The sequence below is a fragment of the Telmatherina bonti genome, assembly GCF_933228915.1.
Source record: "Telmatherina bonti genome assembly, chromosome: 13".
Taxonomy (NCBI): domain Eukaryota; kingdom Metazoa; phylum Chordata; class Actinopteri; order Atheriniformes; family Telmatherinidae; genus Telmatherina; species Telmatherina bonti.
Genome location: NC_136611.1, coordinates 10,632,364 through 10,650,754, shown reverse-complemented (window position 1 = coordinate 10,650,754; position 18,391 = coordinate 10,632,364). Strand labels below are relative to the sequence as shown.

The 18,391-nt window shown below is 39.8% G+C and overlaps 1 protein-coding gene across 1 annotated transcript; it reads right to left on the bottom strand.

Moving 5' to 3' along the window:
* Positions 1 to 1,084: 1,084 nt before the first annotated feature.
* Positions 1,085 to 17,493, bottom strand: scarb2a (scavenger receptor class B, member 2a). Its single transcript, XM_079251402.1, has 14 exons — positions 17,401 to 17,493; positions 16,449 to 17,005; positions 12,636 to 12,793; positions 12,333 to 12,480; positions 11,838 to 12,032; positions 10,624 to 10,715; positions 9,484 to 9,603; positions 8,939 to 9,117; positions 7,346 to 7,464; positions 6,865 to 6,938; positions 6,688 to 6,739; positions 6,446 to 6,598; positions 5,401 to 5,448; positions 1,085 to 5,097 (listed from the first exon to the last, which is right to left on the bottom strand). Exons 2-14 carry the CDS (start codon positions 16,569 to 16,571, stop codon positions 4,966 to 4,968), a joined length of 1,593 nt encoding a protein of 530 aa, XP_079107528.1. The 5' UTR covers positions 16,572 to 17,005; positions 17,401 to 17,493; the 3' UTR covers positions 1,085 to 4,965.
* Between the last annotated feature and the right edge of the window lie 898 nt (positions 17,494 to 18,391).

Below are 18,391 nucleotides of genomic sequence, written 5' to 3'. Positions count from 1 at the left end.
CTGTGCAGTAAGTAAATGCAGGATCCACCTATATCACAAACACTGAATCAGCTGTAAAGCAGCTTCTTCAGGCGTAGGATTCAGGGAGCCTGGCTTGCAGCATCTTTGTTCACTGCAGATGTTTACATGAAATATTTGATAGTTTTTTGGATCACTGATCCTGTGACGTGTGATGCAGCTTTTTGCTCAATGCAAGTTCTCATCCAACTAAATACAAGGAATAGATTATTGCTAAAGGGGAAATACAGAAAACTGAAATGTACTCGTTACAGTATAATTTACAGAGGGCCACAAGTATGGAATGACCTGGAAAGCGATATAAAGCAATCCGGTACATTTAGTTTATTTAAACGAAAATCTAAAAAATAAACTCTTGGAGGGGTATGCATCTGACACATGTACAAATTGAATATTAAAATAAAAAAAAAGTCTATTTATACATGAATAAAGTGAAGGCTTTGAAGGAAAATATCTCGTTCATGTATATAATACCATATTGATATTGCTTTATGTATTCTATTAAGGGTATGTTAATGTCTCCCAGGACCACAAAAAATTTACATTGTTCACTATGGCTTGGGTGTTGGGTGTAAGGACCCCTGTTCTACAAGCGACAGCTTTAAAGGGTGCTCCTTTTTCTATAGCAAAACATTAACAGTAAATTACAGGTGGTACATGTATATTGATAACACATATATATATATATATATATATATATATATATATATATATATATATATATATATATATATATATATATATATATATAATGTGGATGGAAATATATGATGTGATTTTCATCCTACGTTCTCCTGGTATACGAGTGCTGCTATGTTCTGACCATGTGCTGTAGAAAAAAATTGAAACTCTTCTGGAAGAAGTTGCATCACATCAAGTCTGATCAATATACAGTATAAACTCAATCCATCCTAAGAGGCTGTTTAGACAAAAGACTGATTTTCATCTGATAAAAAGAATAAAAAGTGTTAAAAGTGTCCAATGTTAACGTGCAATGTTCAACCCTCAATTTTGGAGCTGGATGTAGAATAAAGAACAACAAAACCAAAGACGGCAGATAAATTGCGTGAACTTTGCACTTTTATTTTTCTGCAAATACACTAGAAATGTTTACAAAAGCACTGTAGAAACATCTGTGCAGTGTAAATTATCAAAACTAAAAATGGATATTAACTTTTGAAATAATTTTCCACCTAACATGACATGGGGAAGGGGGATTGTCATCTTCAGCAGCAAAACAAATTAGTATATCTCAAAGGAAATGTCTGCTAGAATATTGAAATGGGGAGACATGATGGTTGCTTCACAAAGAGCAAATTAAAGAAAACTTATACACAAAAGGGGATGTATGGCACTACTGCTCATCCCTGAAGGAGGGCTTCATTCATCTAGATATGTTACACAGCATTATGCTTCACTCAGTTAAGATAATCAGCCTTCCAGTTAATCAGTTCAGTTGAACAAAAACAGTGCTTTTCTTTACTCACACAGCAAAAACTCACCACTCATAAAACATTCTTACAGACTGTACAGCACCGTTCCCAGTGTCACAAACTGATCCATCTTTATACCTCTTGTTTCCATTTTCAGCATGAAACAAAAAACTGAAATGATCAAAGAAATGAGCTTATAATCAAGCTGAATATTACAAACTAATTTACACTACAGAAGTAAAGAAAATACTACTAGTGAAACAGAATTTACAGAAAATCAGAAAAATACGACTTAAATATTTTGTGGCCCTTTAAAAACATCCACAATTTATTGTACACAACTGTATTGCTCTGTCTTACTTAATACTGAGATCTTTACTGCTCAAAGAGCATTGATAACTTTTGTTTGCTTTGCATGGGGTGGAAAACAGCAATACCCATCTTTTTTCTTTATTTTTGTTTCGCCTTGATGTAAAAGGCACATACACACATGCATTCACACAACACTGTTGCAAATACTTCACAGAAATGGTGGCATGAATTTTTTTTTTTCTTTTTCTAAAGGAAAGGTAGGCGATGGGTTTGTGGCACAGCCGTTATCACAGAGTAAACACAGCGCCCGGGCAGCTCTGTGTGGGTTATCTTTGGTCAAGCAGGGACGAGCCAGTCAGTGAAGGACCAGACTTAAAAGGTCAGCGTAGTGGAGTGAAGTGGAGTGGAGTGATGGCTCAGGTGTGCGTGTTTGAACAAGATTGCATTCACTCTGCATTAAGGTCTCTCAGGTTCAAGTCAAGGTATTCAGTAAGGTGAACAACTATGAACCACAAGTTTGCACAAGGTGGCGGTCGCATGCGTGCAGGAGGAATACAAAGGCCTCTTGTGAGCCGGTTTCACTTCTGAGGAAGAGGTTAACATGAATATATTTGCTTTGTGGCTCACGATTAAAAGTAAATATATAATGTAGTTTTATCTGTCTATTTAACTTGAGGAAAGGTGAGGAAGATGGTTGGCTCAGCTTAGCACCAAGACTGAAAATGGAGGAATAGGAGGAGGATCTTCCTGAAACACTGCTTTTCATGTGCAAGCAACAAGACATGTGGACAATGTCAGAATACGAGTTTCCCTTCAGTTTCAGGCTTTGTGCTGAGCTAACTGGCTTCTTGCTACAGTAAAGAGCAGAATCTTCCTTTTTCACCACAAAGCAAATAATTGCATTTACATTAAAAAAAAAAACTCTCCACCACTGCTACTTGACTCAGGATAAGACTTGCAAAGCCAGTCTTAGATGGCGCAAATGTAGCTCGACCCTTCTGGGCGCTTCCAGTAAATTCCCCAAGTTTACTAACCCTAATAAAAGAAAAAAATACATGTGATATGATCACCTACCAACAGTAGGAATAAGTGGTTCAACTTTACAATTATGTCTCAATTATGTATTATGATAAATGTAATAATTAATTCTATTAATTGGCAGCAAGCTTTGGGCTTTGTATCTTGTGCTCAGGTGTTAAAAAGGTTGGCAACACAAAAAGCCTTCGAGATCATGGACTTAAATGAAAGCCCCTGTGGGTCAGCCATTAGTCAATGACAGCACATCATGGTAAATATTCAATATACAAATGCAGTTCCATAGGTTATGGCATTTTTTTTTTTTTTTTTTTTTTTTTTTTTTAGCAGCAGCAATAACAAATACAAAAGGATATCAAAAAAGAAGACACTCCATGTGCTGGAATAGCAGGTAACAGAGGCATGGGTGTTTGTTGCCAGTTTGCAACAACATCCTTTACAAACAACAGCAGCCTGGACAAACCATTGAAATGTATTTAACACATGGGCCACTTGCATTGAAAAACCAGGACAAAAAAAAAAACAAAGAAAAAAAGAAAATATAAACCAACGACAAAACACTGGGCACAATTTCCAGGCAAGTGCAGGGAATTTTTCCAGTTTGACAGTATTATGGCCTTAAATTCACTCCCCACTGGGGAACGCCTGCAATATGACATGTGACCAGACAAATGTGATGGACAAAGAAAACATAAGACAAAACAGTGATTCAAGTGCTGGGTGCCGAGTTTGCCTGAATGCCTACGGCTCCTTGGCAAACTGAATGACTGCACAGCGGCGAGTGGGACCTCCCACTCTTGGTGGTCACGGCACTTGACTTGACAGTGTCTCTGACAGATCAGCTGTAAATACACCAGGACCTGCTAGTTGAGTGTGAAGACTGGCTTTAGCGATCCAACTTGTGCTTTCTCTAATAAGTAAGTGTAGACGTGCAGGAGCGTCGACACCGAAGCGAAGTTAGTGTCCGTCAGCACATCTAGGACTGCCTGCTGGATTTGGTCAGAGGTATCTTAGCAGTTCCCCTTTACGCCAGTACGACAAGTGTTTCCAGCTTATTTGAACAATGTTTGACAGTAAAGAACACGCTGAACCACTGTAAGGCAGAAAGCAGGTTCAAGTCTCCCTTGTAAGATCTGAGTGTTTCTTTTGTCTTCCTTTTTGTTTGAATGTGTGACAAAGCTTAATGATGCAACTTTTCTAACAACTATAAAACTATCCATTACTTCTACAAACGAGCTCTCAGAATATCTTCTTTAATCTAGTGTTTTGAGAAAAAGAAAAAAATTAGGAAAAGATCAAATTCATAAGCTTTTTTTTTTTAAAACACTACACTGTGTGTGCATTAGGAAAGACAGTGGTCCATTAAAAAACAGGACACTGGGGTTGTGAGTTAAGGACACACAATTTCACTAGCTCATACTTGAAGTGCATCGTGTGTGTGTGTGTGGATGCACTAATTTGTCTTAGGAAAACAAGGCAAAAACAAGTTTGGCTCAGTGTTTTTTTTTCTTTTACAAAATCTAACAAGTTAAGGTTTTCTTTCTTTTTTTTTTTTTTTTTTTTAAAAATGGCAAAAACAATTAATCATCTGAGCCCAAGAGCTCAGGTTTGTCCTAAAGATTAAGTCAACGGGGGGTTTTTCTTTTTAAATCTGAAGTTTCTCCTCATGCAATACTGATGAAGAGAAAAGCGCAAAAAAATACAACTGTAACAACACCCGCTGTTGTTCGTGTGAATGCTAAAACATTGAGCTTTATGAGCTGGCAGAATCTGCTCAAAAGATTATGCATTCATGCGCAACAGCGACATCTACGCTAACGTGTTCCCTCAGAAGAATCACAGAAAAGGCTTTTCTGAGCCCAATCCTTAGTCGCTTCATGTTTAGGACCAACCAGGATGGGGGGGAAAAAAGGTAAGGGGGTCGGTTGTGTTGCAGTACTGCAGGCAGTGAGGGCCATGCTCAGCAGGTAGAGGAGGAGGGTGGACAGTCAGAAGAGGGCTCATAGAGAGGAGCAATGTCTTTGTTGACTAAACAATCAATGTGGTTTTCTTCTTTTTTTTGTCCCATTGCTTTCCCTATCCTCCCCACCCATGGTAATGTAACACCCCTGTGCTGTTCCCTCAGCCCTCATCCTGAGCTTCACACTAAGGGGGGGGAAATCCTCTATCAACACTTCTGTGCCTCCACTGGAGACATGGCAATGTAGGAGCCGTTCCTTGTCGGCTGGTTGGCCGGCGTTTCCGACGGCTCGTCTGGTTTGTTGCTGACCTGGGTATATGCCGTGTCATCTTTTGTCGTCTGAGCAGGAAGAGTAGGAAGGAGAAAAGTCAGTATAAACCACAATCATGGTGAGATATCCAAATAATATGTATAAAACACCACTGACATTAAAATGGGAGTAAATGCTTGATTTGAAATGCTCACAGTACATACACACCACTTATCAATATTTAAAAACAACATAACATCCAACAGAAAATTACACCGCTCAGGCGAGAACTTAAGAGAACGTCATATTGCATAAAGGTAAATGATAAAAATTGAAGATGATGGATAACAAATTAAAAGAGAATTGAAAACAAGGCAAAACTGAAGACTTACAGTAAAAGAATGAAAAGCTTCAGTAAAATCAATACGTTTTACTTCATTCTAAAACGGAAAAAGGAAAAAAGGGGGGTTACAGAAAATTAAAATTAGAACATGGTTAATACAACATTTCACAATGCAATTAAGCAGTCTTAAACATTCAAAGCTAAAGCCCCCAACCTCACTGAGTTTATCAGGATGCAACTCCAGCTAGAACTGGTTAGCCTAGCTTAGCATGCAGCCTGGAGCACAACGCTAGCTTGGCTCTGTCAGAGGAAAAAATGCTAACAAAAGAAACCCAGCAGCTGAAAGATTTTATCTTGTGTATTTAATATGCAAATGCGAAAGATTGGATTTCTTTTTCCCCTTAGAAAGAGCTAGGCTACTCTTTTCCAGTCCTCATGCTAGGCTAATCATCCTTTAGCAGTAGCTGTAGCTTCAACGTCAGCATATTGAAGCTAAAGTGACATCAATATTTGTCTCAGCTAAATGTACCCTCTGCACTGTGAGTAACCTGACCTAAAGTAGTATCAGAGTGGTCTAGGCCACAGTTCAAAACCCACAAATCTTGCACTGCTGGAGATAAGAGGGAACATGTGCTGTACATCTTCTGTGGGTTATTCTAGTTCAATAACCTTCAGCTAAACTAACTCGTCGTAGCGCTGACTAAAGGGAAACACTTTTTCCCCCCCCCTCCTAAAATCCACTTTGTATGAACTGTTAGAAAACATTCAGCAAGAAAAGAAAAAAAACACAAAAAAAGCACCATTTGATCCAAAATTACAGTTGTAAAAAATTGCTCATGCTGGCTTTGTTGCACAGAAAACATTTGTTAGTTAAACTTGCAGCAGCGCAGTAGGGTTGATACTGGAAACTGTTAAAACATGCAAAAAAACCCAAAAACAAAACCCATAACTTTTAAAACTAGTATTTACTGTGGCATTTTACTACCACCTACACCCATTTACGCTGTGAGCTGATGTCAGTGGGCACACACCTCACTCCTAAAGTAACTGCGTGAATTATTAGTTGAGTGCACGGTGAAAGTGCTTCTCCTTACCTTCTTCTGGCGGTTTCGGCAGAACAAGACTACGAGCACCAGCAGCAGGATGATGCCCATGCCCACAATGAGCAAGGGGAAGTTTGACACTAAAGTTACAATTAGGAGCAGTGTCCTCATCTGAGAAGCAGACTCATCGTCAACAGTTGCTGTCTGTGGTGAAAGAAAGACGAGAGTATAGATTTGCAGTTAAATCCATTACCAGCACAGCTTTGAATTTTGCTCATAAGGAGAGGCCGTACCTCATTTACAAACATGATGGGGAAAATGGTCTCATTGATGAACCTAGTTTTGCTGCAGGGTGGAAAAGAGACAAAGAGGTCAGGAGGTTGGGGGTGGGGTGGGGATTGGTCTAAACACACAGCTCAAATGTCCAGAGTGAAGCAACAACAAAGTGTGTCAGAGTTTAACAAACTTACGGGAAACCTGCGACTCTCTTCAGAATGACATTAAGCTGAGCTCTCTTGCAGGCACGAATGGGAACCCCTGTCGTCTGAAACAGATGAAGAAAGAGGTTTTCTTTCCTGCTTTTTACTGAACAGTTTTTCATACACTGCAGGAAAACTGCAGTCCCAGGCATTAACCTACAACACTGGTTTTAAAATGAATATAAACAAAAGCAGTCTTGTCTTTATGTGTATATTTTTGTAAAATAAATTTATATATATATATAAATATATATATAATATATATATACACACACACACACACACACACACACACACACACACACACACACACACACACACACACACACACAAAAGCAATTGTTGAAGAACCATCAATAACACTCAAGTACTACAAAACAACTACATGTCATGTGCTCATTTAGATAAAACCAAAAGATCAGAGTTCAAAACTGGTTCTAATCTGTGATGATATTAAAAAGGTTTGCCATACCGGCTCCAAATCAAGGTAGGTCTCGTGTTCTTCCTTGTTGGGGTTAAGCCCACTGACGGCGTTAATGTACATAGGGTCCGCTTGATAAAAGTGAGGGAAGGAAACCACAATGGGAGCACCTTGAAAGAAACAAAAACAAAAAAATGTGAGATGTTTGAGACCTAAGAAGACTGAGAAAAAAAACAAAACAGTAAAAGTTGGAAAAAGATTAAAGAGGAGATGTTAGATTAGATGTGGTACTATCTACTGACGGAAACCCTGACATGGCATCACATCAGCCGATTGCACCTTGTAGGTGATGTTTGGAAAATATGGCTGTCACGTTTTATTATATGTCAACACTGATAAACTTCCACTGTAGAGACAAGAACATTTTTTCATGACAATAAACTACTGCATTACTTCTATCTGCCTCAAAACAAGGTGCCTAATAAATCCAAAACAGGTATGATCGGGAATTAGAAGAAGTCTCTCCATATTAAAACTACCTTATTCTAGATTATTTGTGACTGGCAAACGCATCATGTCTCTGTACATTAGAAAAATGAACCCCAGAAAAACCATTATAAGATGGCAAAATAATAACAATAAAAAATGTACAAAAATGACTTGTTAACAGTTGCTAACAATTAAATAACTCAGCCAAATAAATGTCAGAAATCAGTAAAAAAAAAAAAAAAAAAAAAATTAATATTTCAATTCAGTCACAGGCAGGTGTTTGTGCATTACAAAAATTTAAGATAATTTCAACAAGGATTTGATTATTATCTGTGCACAGTGATGCATAAAACAATTAATGTGGTATCCTAAACTAACCTAGCTGATACTTGTCCAAGTTTTTAACAAAAAAAAATGCAGTTTTGAAAGTTTTTGTACATGTTGGAACAGAAAAAAGAAACTAATCTTGTGACTTTTCAAATGAACCCTGACACCTAGTTTCAGAACGACTACGTTGCAAACATCAGAGCTCAGTGATTGGCTATCAGTAATCTACAAAAAAAATCCTACCCAGTCAGGTGGGTTTGCCTCATATGAATTGCAGAAAGTGAATTTAACGCATTGTCATGTCAAATTAAAGTGACTCAAACCAACAACAACCCTCAACCTCAAATGTTGCTTCATAAAATGCTTCCTTCCTCTAAATTATGCAGCAATTACATGGTAAAAAACAGAAATTATAAAAAGGATTGCATTTTTAAGGTACAAATAAAGTCTGTGATTACGGTAGTACATTTTTGACTGATACTGCAGCACCTTCATCTATCACACAGCACAGAGATTGCCTTATCAGAGCGATCCCACTCCACTCAATGACCGCCAATAAAATGCTTCAATAACCTTCACACACATACACGGCACAGTTAATCATTGAACCGCTGTTGAGTAAAATCTGGCAAACTCAAACAGCAGGGATGTAAGATACCAGTCAGGGGACGAGGTGGCTGACAGAACATATTTGGGAGGTGGTTACGAAAAGGGGGAATTGTGTCATGAGGCTGGTTTGTGATCAAAGGGAAGTGATGGATAACTGGGTCAGACTCTGTATGAACTGCAGAGGGTCAGGCTGATAGGGGGTCAGGGAAGATCTCATACCTTCTCGACAAACGCTGACTTTGAGCACGCCGGTGCCGAGACACTCTCCAGCTGGCACACAGAAACCAGCATTGGTGGGATTGTCCTTGGGGCTCATGAGAACGTCACTGGGAGGTGCAAAGCGGTACGCCTGGATGCCTTTCACCTCAACATCCTTCACATAACCAAGATGAATAGACCTAAGAGGAGCGAGAAAAGTGCATTACATTGAAAGAATTCCCAAAAAGGAAGGAAGGAAATGTCCGTCTCGTCGTTTGTAAATGCTTAATGTAATCAGGACTAGGTTAAAAACACCCAGCACATTTCCCGTAAAATGATTCCTGAGGCCCTCTATGTATGGTATAAACTCTTTCCTCATGTTTTCACTTCATTGCCAACCTTATCATAAGTTGTAATAACTTATTTCCTAATCAGGGGTTGTGAGCACACAAATGACTCAGCTGTCATTTGCCACCATAAAAGCCTCACTGGGCGTTCCGGTCCTCGCCCCCTCCGTATGCTTTGACTGTAAACAAATTTGTAACCGTACAAGCACACGTACATACCTGCAGAGATCGGCAGCAAAGATGTACAGCAGCTCGTTCCTGTTTATCAGCGGATGAAAGACGGCGCCGTCCGTTCCGTTGATCATGTTGCTCTGTTTGGAGGACCACCACGACATTTCCCTGTTGACCCAAGAGGAAGCAGGGGGTGTTAAGAGTTAAAAGAAGACGATATTTTAATCAAACACCGGTTCAAGTTGCAGAAGACACAGAAAAAAAAAAAAAAAATTATTTATGATGTACTAATAACTGCAGTAATGCAGCTTTAGGTAAAAGTTCCAACACAAACAAATACAACACAAAATTCAACATACATCTTCTTTCCTTAATATTACACAACCCCCGAGATGCATCGTCTGAGGATTTGGAGGAGACAAAACTACAGGTTTAGAATAACTGGACTAAATTATTTAACTGTATATTAAAGACACACTAGAACTTTTGCCATTTTCCACGTCACGTGCCCCCATTGACAGCTAGCTTGGCATCTGTCTTGCATCCTACCGGACCCGTTAGCTCTCCAGTCAGCAAAAGACAATATTACAACGACTCTTGTTTTGTCTCTTTCTCTCTTTTAATCTTGTTTCTTTGCTGAATCAGCGACGTTGCGTGTTAAAAACAGCTAGTTCCTTATTATACCGTGAAGCAAAATGCTGCGGTAACATTACATTGTGTCTAAAAGCTGTCAAGTGTCAGTTTCTCAGCCTCGGGACGCTGCTGGGTAGCAGCGGCTTTAGAAAAACACATGATAGATGTCACTGTGTCATCGAACAAGCCCGGGACGCAGAGTTTTAAGGTCAAAAAGTTACCTAATGCGTCTTTAGAAACTATTGAAACAATGTCAGCCTGCACTAGCTCTAACCATTAAATCTAACATACTTTTGGATCAATAGAAATGAACTTGTTTCCCACTGAGCTGAATTCAACCCACATCCAAAGTGCACTTTGAGCAACTTCTGGTATCCAAACATTCATTGTGCAGTCTGGCTTCACTTAAATCCAGACTGCAAAGGACTCTGGACTCTTGGATGCAGCTTGTGTAAACCTGAATATCATGACTGGAGGGAAGTGGGAGCAATGTGCTGACTAAAGGGTTTCCTGTTGCACAGGAAGGTGAGAGGAAGGGGTTGAAAATGTCTTTACCTCAAACCATTCCATGTGTCGATCTTTCCATAATCCAAGTAGTTCTGCTCGCCGGTGTGAAACACAAACTCTCCTTCATGGGTGCCATTTTTCTGTGGGAAAACAAGGCGAGGCACGAGGTTCAGACAAGGCTGCTGTGACCGACAATAATCCAGGAAACAGTTGAAACACTGCTGGTGAGATTCATGACCAAACACAGCTTTGTATCTGTTCTAACACGAAATCGTAGTGTTAGCACACAGGCCGTTTCTCTTCAGTTTGTAGTGAAAACATTTTTCATTCAGTCTTTAATTTGCTTACTTTTTTTTATTATTATTATTTATTCATTTTATGCATTTTTGCTGCTATTTGATATAATGCCCAGCACAATGCTGTGTTAAAAGGGCTTGATTTAAAAAGATATCTTTTTTTTTTTTTTTTTAAAGCTACATTTACTTCCACTGTCAACTAAGTGCTTCCCATCTTTGACAAATCCCTGATCACGAAAGGATAAACTTTGCAAATATCAACAGCTGTACATAGTGGTTAACACACTGTGGCCTCACACCAAGAAGGTCGCTGGTTCGATCCTCGGCTGGGGGAGTGTATTGAGTGTAAGTGGTTGTTTGTCTCTGTGTGGCCCTCCAATGAACTGGCGAGTTGTCCAGGGTGTACCCTGCCTTTCGCCCAAAAGACTGCTGGGATAGGCTATCAGACTTAGCGGTTTGGATAATTAAAACCGCTTAGTCAATCAGTTGTCAATAAGTTGCCAATCATTAAAAATAATAATGGATTCCTAACCATCAATACAACCTAAAATGATCACAAAATCCCAGTCTGTACTCGTTATTTGCACAGTTTTAACGCTTTTGAATACATTTTGATCAACCAAAGACAACTAAATCAGTGATACAGAAATGTGAAACACTCCCATCATCTTCAGCTGATCAACTGATGACCTAACATACACATGCTGCTCTCTATGTTAAACTTCAGCATCACATGACGCTTTCTGTCTTCGCTTGTGAAATCCACAGACGCTGCTCCATTCACAGGAAGCATAAACATCCTCCATCAGCATTTTGGTCAATCTCACTTCTCTTGTACGTGACATTACAAAAAATCTTTGAGTCATTTTCTTGACCACTAACAACCAACAAAAGCTGGGTTTGTACAGCAAACAGATGAGAAAACATATTCAGCAATACAGAAAAAACCTCTCCAAGCAAGCTTACCTTCCACATCAGCCCAAAATATTCGTCCACTTCAGGCCTCAGGTTGTGGAGCTTCGAGAGAAGAGGGTCTTTGAAACCCCACAGGATTTCGTGAACAGTGCGCGTCATGAACACTTCAACGCCCAGGGTGCTGATGTACATGGACACAAGGGGCCGCACGTAGAAGGAGTAAGAGTTCAACTCGTTCATGACCGCCTGAGAAACACAGACAGACAGAAAGAGACACACATATGGAAAGAGAGGGAAAGGGAGGATGATCAGGTTCAAAGAATGAGAAATTTCCAATCAAATCTTTGAGAATCTTCCGTTTAATCCAAACCCATCTCATTGTCTAGGCTGATGTTCATTTAGTTTATATGTTTAAGACCCAAAACTGTCACAACATCAGAAAAAAAGACAATGGTTTGGGGGGGTGTGGAGGTGGAATAACAGGGTAGAAATAAAAACACAAGTGTTCGTTTCCATAAACTTTGCTGCTCAGCGACATTGTCTCACCACAAATGGGATGTTGACGGTCGTGATGATGTCAACCTCTGGGTTACCGGCGGACTTCTCAGGCACAAACACAAACGTTTTAGGGTTCAGGGCGTAAACTTTGGTGCCATTTTCCAGGAAAGTTACGTTTTCCCGTGGCCTGTATTCTCTGGGGTGGACAGAATGTTTCTGGTTAGTTCAGATGTCTTTTCTACGTGCCACACAACTGAATAACACCATTTGGCTTTCCTTAAACACATGTCTACGACTACTAAATCCTTCCCATCTTTCTCATTCCCTTTATTTCAGAGACATCAAACCTACCTGTAAGTATAAGGGCCGACCTGTTGAACTGATGCCTTCCCACCTGCCAAGAACTCCTCTGGATTGGTCACATTGAAGAAGTAATACTCCATGTAAACAGGTGGAGGTGGATTTTTCCATGACTCAAAAACCTGGCTCTTCTCCGTCAAAGTAATTTCCTACCAAGCAAAGAAGAAAACACACATTCAGATTCATAACCTTTCATAACGGATTTGGTTTTGGGGGAAACTTCAAAGCTTTTTGTTATTGTAAGAGCTATCTGAGAGAGTATGCATGGCACTTTTCAGCCAAAGCTGGTGCCAGGATAGACCTTACAACCCCCGGAGGCAAGCAGAGAAAAGTCCTTCAGAACTGCAGCAAATCTAAGCAAAAAAAAAAAAGCAGCACACACTCTCTGACTTCAGCAAGTCAGGGCAAGAACTACCAGTCAGCCCACACAACTCAGCAGCATGTTGCAATGATGGAATAAAAAAACAAAAAAAAAAAACAACAACAAAAAAAACAAAAAACGCTATTTGGCGCATTAGAAACGTGCGGTGCGTCAGGTATGTTTTGTTCTATAAAACCAAAAGCAACCACATGATGTAAAAGTGATTTTGATGTTTAGTCTGTGATAAAAGGAAGGAAAACATGCCCGAAAATGAAAGCCAGCAGTGAATGATAAACCTGGCTGCCACATGTCTAAACATAAAAAAACGGTAAAGTTTAACTCAACTGCTGTCGTCCAAGATGAGTGTAGTTACGTCAACTAAAAAAAATGCCTACATAATGAGAAAGTAAGCTTTTTTTGTTTTTAAACTTAGGCGAGAGGAAATGTGCCACTTCCTCTTGTGTCTTCTTGAAGTCATTTTTGTCTTCCTTCACAGGCACTTAGCACTGACAAACTATAGCTTAAGGTGTGGCTGGAGCTTCCGGTTTCAGAGCTTTATTTACCCGTCTCTCTTTGGCTCTTTTACATATGTCCATTAAATGACAGAGATCATGGAAAATATGGAACCATTGCTTGAAAAATGGGTGATATGACTCACTAAACAGGAAGTGACGATTGACATCAGCCGAGGGGTAAGAAAGTAAAAAAAAGGTCAATTTCAGAGTACTTTTCAAACATAGCATCTAACAAAAACAGTGATTATATTTGATTTGTTAAATTATGAACTGTGAAAAAGTGCTCTAAAGTGCAAAGTTATCTTCAAATGGCTTGTTTTTCCTCCTACTGACAAGCCAAAACCCAGGAACATTCATTTTACACGCAGATAGAGCATAAACGAAGCAAGTTATCAAAGAATTTTTGGACAACTGACTTTCTTTGCAGTTTTTGGCCCCCCATTTTTAAAAAACTATGTAAACAACATCTAAAATGACAGAAGAACAAGTTTGGCATCACAGCTACACCACAGTTTCTCCAGAATGAAGAGGAAAACTCTGTTGAAAAGGAGTTAGAGGTATTTAAGAAGGGAGAATCTCTCGAGCTTTGAGGAATCCACTTTTTAATTAAAACCTGAAATGAAACCAGAGAAAACAGGAGGGGGATCTGACCATCAGCCAAACCAGCACTAATGACCTCTTTTTTTTTTTTTAAAGCCTTGGACATTCTGCCATTTTAAAAAAAGAAAAAAACAGGCTTGTGTTTTGACTGCAGCACCTGAACACGAATGCAAATCCTTGTGTTCACCAACCCTGAAAAGAGGCCTTGATCAGAGTTGTATGGACATCATTTATCTCAGAAAAACCTTGATCAATCACACACAAAATGGCAGAGTAGTGTGTTTAAGAGATAAAAGAAAACAGTAGTTTAACTGTATTTATGTAAAATATAAAAAGCTTCAGTTTTACTTAAAGATTAGACAGATTTAATAGATTATATACATTAGACAGACAGAGGGATAGACAGAGAAAAGCCTCCCTTTCCAAAGACACCTGCAAGGAGTGGCATGTGTGGGTGTTCCTTCTTTTATTTTTTCTTCAGTTTTGTCATTTGAGCCAAACGGTTTAGGATTAGCCATGGCTGGAACAACAGAGAGGTATTACAAGACTGCTCCCAGGCAAAAGAAAAAAAAACCCCATGCCCTTGAGGCCAAGAAATCTGTCAAATTCCTCACATGACTTTTGTGTTACATCCGTCTACACAGGGAACGCATCGTGGAGGTAGTTTACGCTTGTCTGAAGCAACTCGGCTACATGATCACAGTCGCATTCAGCATCAGATTTCGATTTTTGGAGTGAGTTCAGCATGCCTGCGCCAGCCTAACTCAGTGGGACGACTGTGGCAAAAGAGGATTATCGTTGCTGTCATTTCATGTAATCTCTAGCTGCATCAGAGTCGGATCCCCTGTTGATGAGCTTTGACTAACTTCCTTAATTTAGGTCCCCTGGAACGCTGCTGAAAATCCGAATGAGTAAAAAAAAAAAAGAAAAAAGGAGAGTTATACCTAAATCTAACCCAATGGTGTCAAGTGAGGTGGTGTTTGTGGGCTCACCAACTCCCACAGTGTGTCGAGCCATTCCTACAGAACCACTGTACTATGTAATTGTTTTCCCATTAAGAATTATGACAGAGAGCAGAAACAAAATGTTTTACACTGGCGATAATGAGCTGCACTGAGATTCCAACACAGGGAGACGGGTCCAATAAAAGGAATGTGAGGTATTTTAAAAGGGCAGAGAGCAGGAGTGGGTTTGCAGGATGTGAGAGGGTGTCAGCTGCCAAACGACCCCACACCACAGGACTACTACTCCATTCACTCTACATGTCCTAAACTTTAGTAACAAGCAAGCATTTGGGATTTAGAAGAAGATAAACCGCTAAAACATCACATGGTGAGTTATTTTCACTAGATTGGAGCACATTTGGCAGCTGAATGCTTGATTTTCAGAAAGATGGATGACTCCTACACTATGAACATCCTGGAAAGGATCCGTCACCAAGCAGGGCTCCAGACTTGCCTTCCCACTCACTCATACTCCCTTCCCCCGAGCCCTACCTCCCTCCCCTACCAAGATTTCTACTATTACTACTACTACTATAACTACTGGTTACGCTTTTCGGAATCACAAGCTATTAAATGATCAGTGCATATCCACAGAAATGTGTCACCAGGTCATGTGCACTGTACTGGGCAGGTTATCAAAATGCCCCAGCATTTGCAGAAAGGATTTGGTGCAGTCTTCTTTTTTCCCCCCACTGTCAATAAAAAGCTTAGGGGGAAAAAAAACTAATCCTGTTAAGATTGCCCAAATAACATCCAAGATGTAGATCAGTTCAGTTGTGTTAAAGGAGACTTTTAAAAGAGAGAGAAATGCCATGAAATGAACGAGGTAAGGTCACCTCAGAGAGCCACTCTATCCCAAATTCCCCCTCAGAGTGGGAACTGCAGGGGATTTCTACCTGCAATGAAGCGTTAGTTTGGTCTTGGGGTAATTTTAAAACATCCGGATTGATCATCTGTCTTGGACAAAAACAGCCAAAGCTGCATTGGCTCGTGTTAAGGGACTTCCACGCCACACAACCCTGAATCATGCGGATTCCTGAAGGGGATCGCTTTGGGTTAATCCCCCAGCACTGCAAATGCACATCGCTGCAAAACATGCATTATAACTAGTGCACACAACTAAATTAAAATCTGATCATTCTCTCGTGAAAACTGGATGATCTTGTGACTTTGCGTGTATCGCCACCAGTGACAAGCTGAATGCGCATTGATTGGTCAATGCAGATTAAGCACTTCAACATTTAAAACACCTGAAGTGTGACAGTCGAGAGGCATGACCTTTGACAAAAAAAAAACATTTTTTTTAATGGTTAAAGTGGCCTACCTTTTTTAACCGGCTGTGGATCATTGTTTGGAAGACTTGAGCCACGACCAGGGCGATCCCCACAATCAGGAGGTGAGCGCAGACGATGCCGGTGGCGTAAATGGCACAGGATCTCCGAGTCATGACGCCGGGTGGGTAGTAGCTACTGGCTTCACAGATCAACAAAAAATGACTTCACCGAAGTCAATAATAACTCTTTAAAATAAAAAATAAAAAAATAGCTGAAGTGAACGGAAAAAGCGAGGTTGGTGGATCGTAGGACCTCGGATCCGCGGTTTCCAGAGCAGCTGCTGAGGTTTAAACTTCACCGGTCTGGCGTGGTTCCTCCCGGTGAGGCTGACAATTAAATTATGTTGGCACTTTATAACAAGTAGAAAAAAAATCTAATGTTAAACCTGGCACATGAAGAGAAGAAGGACTGAGCTGCTCGGAGGCGGAGGTGAAATGAAATAGCGGCTCTCAGCACATCGAGACGTAGAAAAAGAAGGGCAGTCCACCTCCTCCTCTTCCTCCTCGCATAATGAACCCAGTCAGGCGAAAAGCGTCGTTTTGGGATTCTGCATGGGCGGTGGGTGTGTGCAAAGAGAAAGAAAAGACAGTGTTTGTGAAATTCTTTACATGTTTATGTCACCGTTTAAAACGGTCAGAAAATAACCACTACATAACTCGTGTTTATTTCTAATAAATATATCACGTTTTGAAAAATTTTCCTACATTTAATGTGGGTTCTGAGGAAGCTAAATGATTCAGATTAGCCAATATCGACTTCTTTCACTGCCATTATATATAAATATTAATTAATTTTGTTAGTTTATATATATATATATATATATATATACTTTCAACGCAACACTCTGCTGCCAGTCTTATGAATGAAAAAGCAGCTGCGTGCAAGACCACATGGACGCGCCAGTGGTGATATCACACCTGGGGGGATTTTAAATAAGCTTACCGGGGAACGTTTGCGCATACACAGAGGGAAATTTCTTTAAGATGTAACTTTTAATTTAATTCAAACCAAGTAAACTTGCTTCTTTACACGAACAGAAAATGCACATACAAGGAGGTTCCGCTACTTTTATAGGGAAACCGCTATCTCGCCATACTGTGACTCCTTAAATAAGCAGTGCGCGCACATGAATAATTTACCGTTTAAGCGACCAACGATCGTTGACGTGAGTCCTTTGTCCGACCAGCAAGCGATCTCATTGGCTGTTGCTCTCACGGACCACCGTCTTGAGACCACCCTCGCTGCTTTGTGATTGGTCAGACGGTGGCGAGTGCGATGTTGAATTTCATCGACTGATTTCAGGGCGGGGCTGTTTTAAAGGGGGCACCGGATGATGTGTTCCTCCCTCCGCTGTCACACACTAAACGTTTCGGGGATTTGTCGAGCCACACACGATGTTTTTAGAGAAGAAACCGAAACAATGTTGGTTTCTATGGTCTGTATTATAGTAATCTACGGCCGTCAAACATTAATATAAGAGGCAAAAATAACTTTTGTAGGTGAACATGCAGTGTAGTGGGCAAAACTGTTTTAAGAATAAAACTAAATCCATCACCTTGAGAGGTTTCAGAGTGTTTCATGCAACATAGAAATGTAACTTATTTTAAATATGAATTAAAGCAAAAGCAAAGCACAAAAAAGTGCATATTTCTTTTTAACAAGACAATTCTGTTTGCTAGAAGAATGTACAGATATTTATGCTGATGGTTTACTTTTAATGTGCAATATTTAATTTCACGCTGTCCTGTTTCGAAAGAGATGTGCATTACAAAAGTCTTTCTTGGTAGAATACATTTACTCTTTTTTAAAAAAAATTAAATGTAGCTGTGTGGATACTATTGTGACTTCTGCATTCATTTCCTTGCTGTACCAAGTAGTTTGACTGCAAATAAGCCTACAATATGCTCAAGCAGAAATTGAAACATCATTGTGT

Coding starts and splice junctions, on each gene's coding strand:
- scarb2a (XM_079251402.1), bottom strand. CDS start 16,571: ATGACTCGGAGATCCTGTGCCATTTACGCCACCGGCATCGTCTGCGCT. Junction 12,794..16,448: donor TCCACAGCCGGTTAAAAAAG/GTAGGCCACTTT, acceptor TTTGCTTGGTAG/GAAATTACTTTGACGGAGAA. Junction 6,939..7,345: donor CCTACCTTGATTTGGAGCCG/GTATGGCAAACC, acceptor CATCTGTTTCAG/ACGACAGGGGTTCCCATTCG.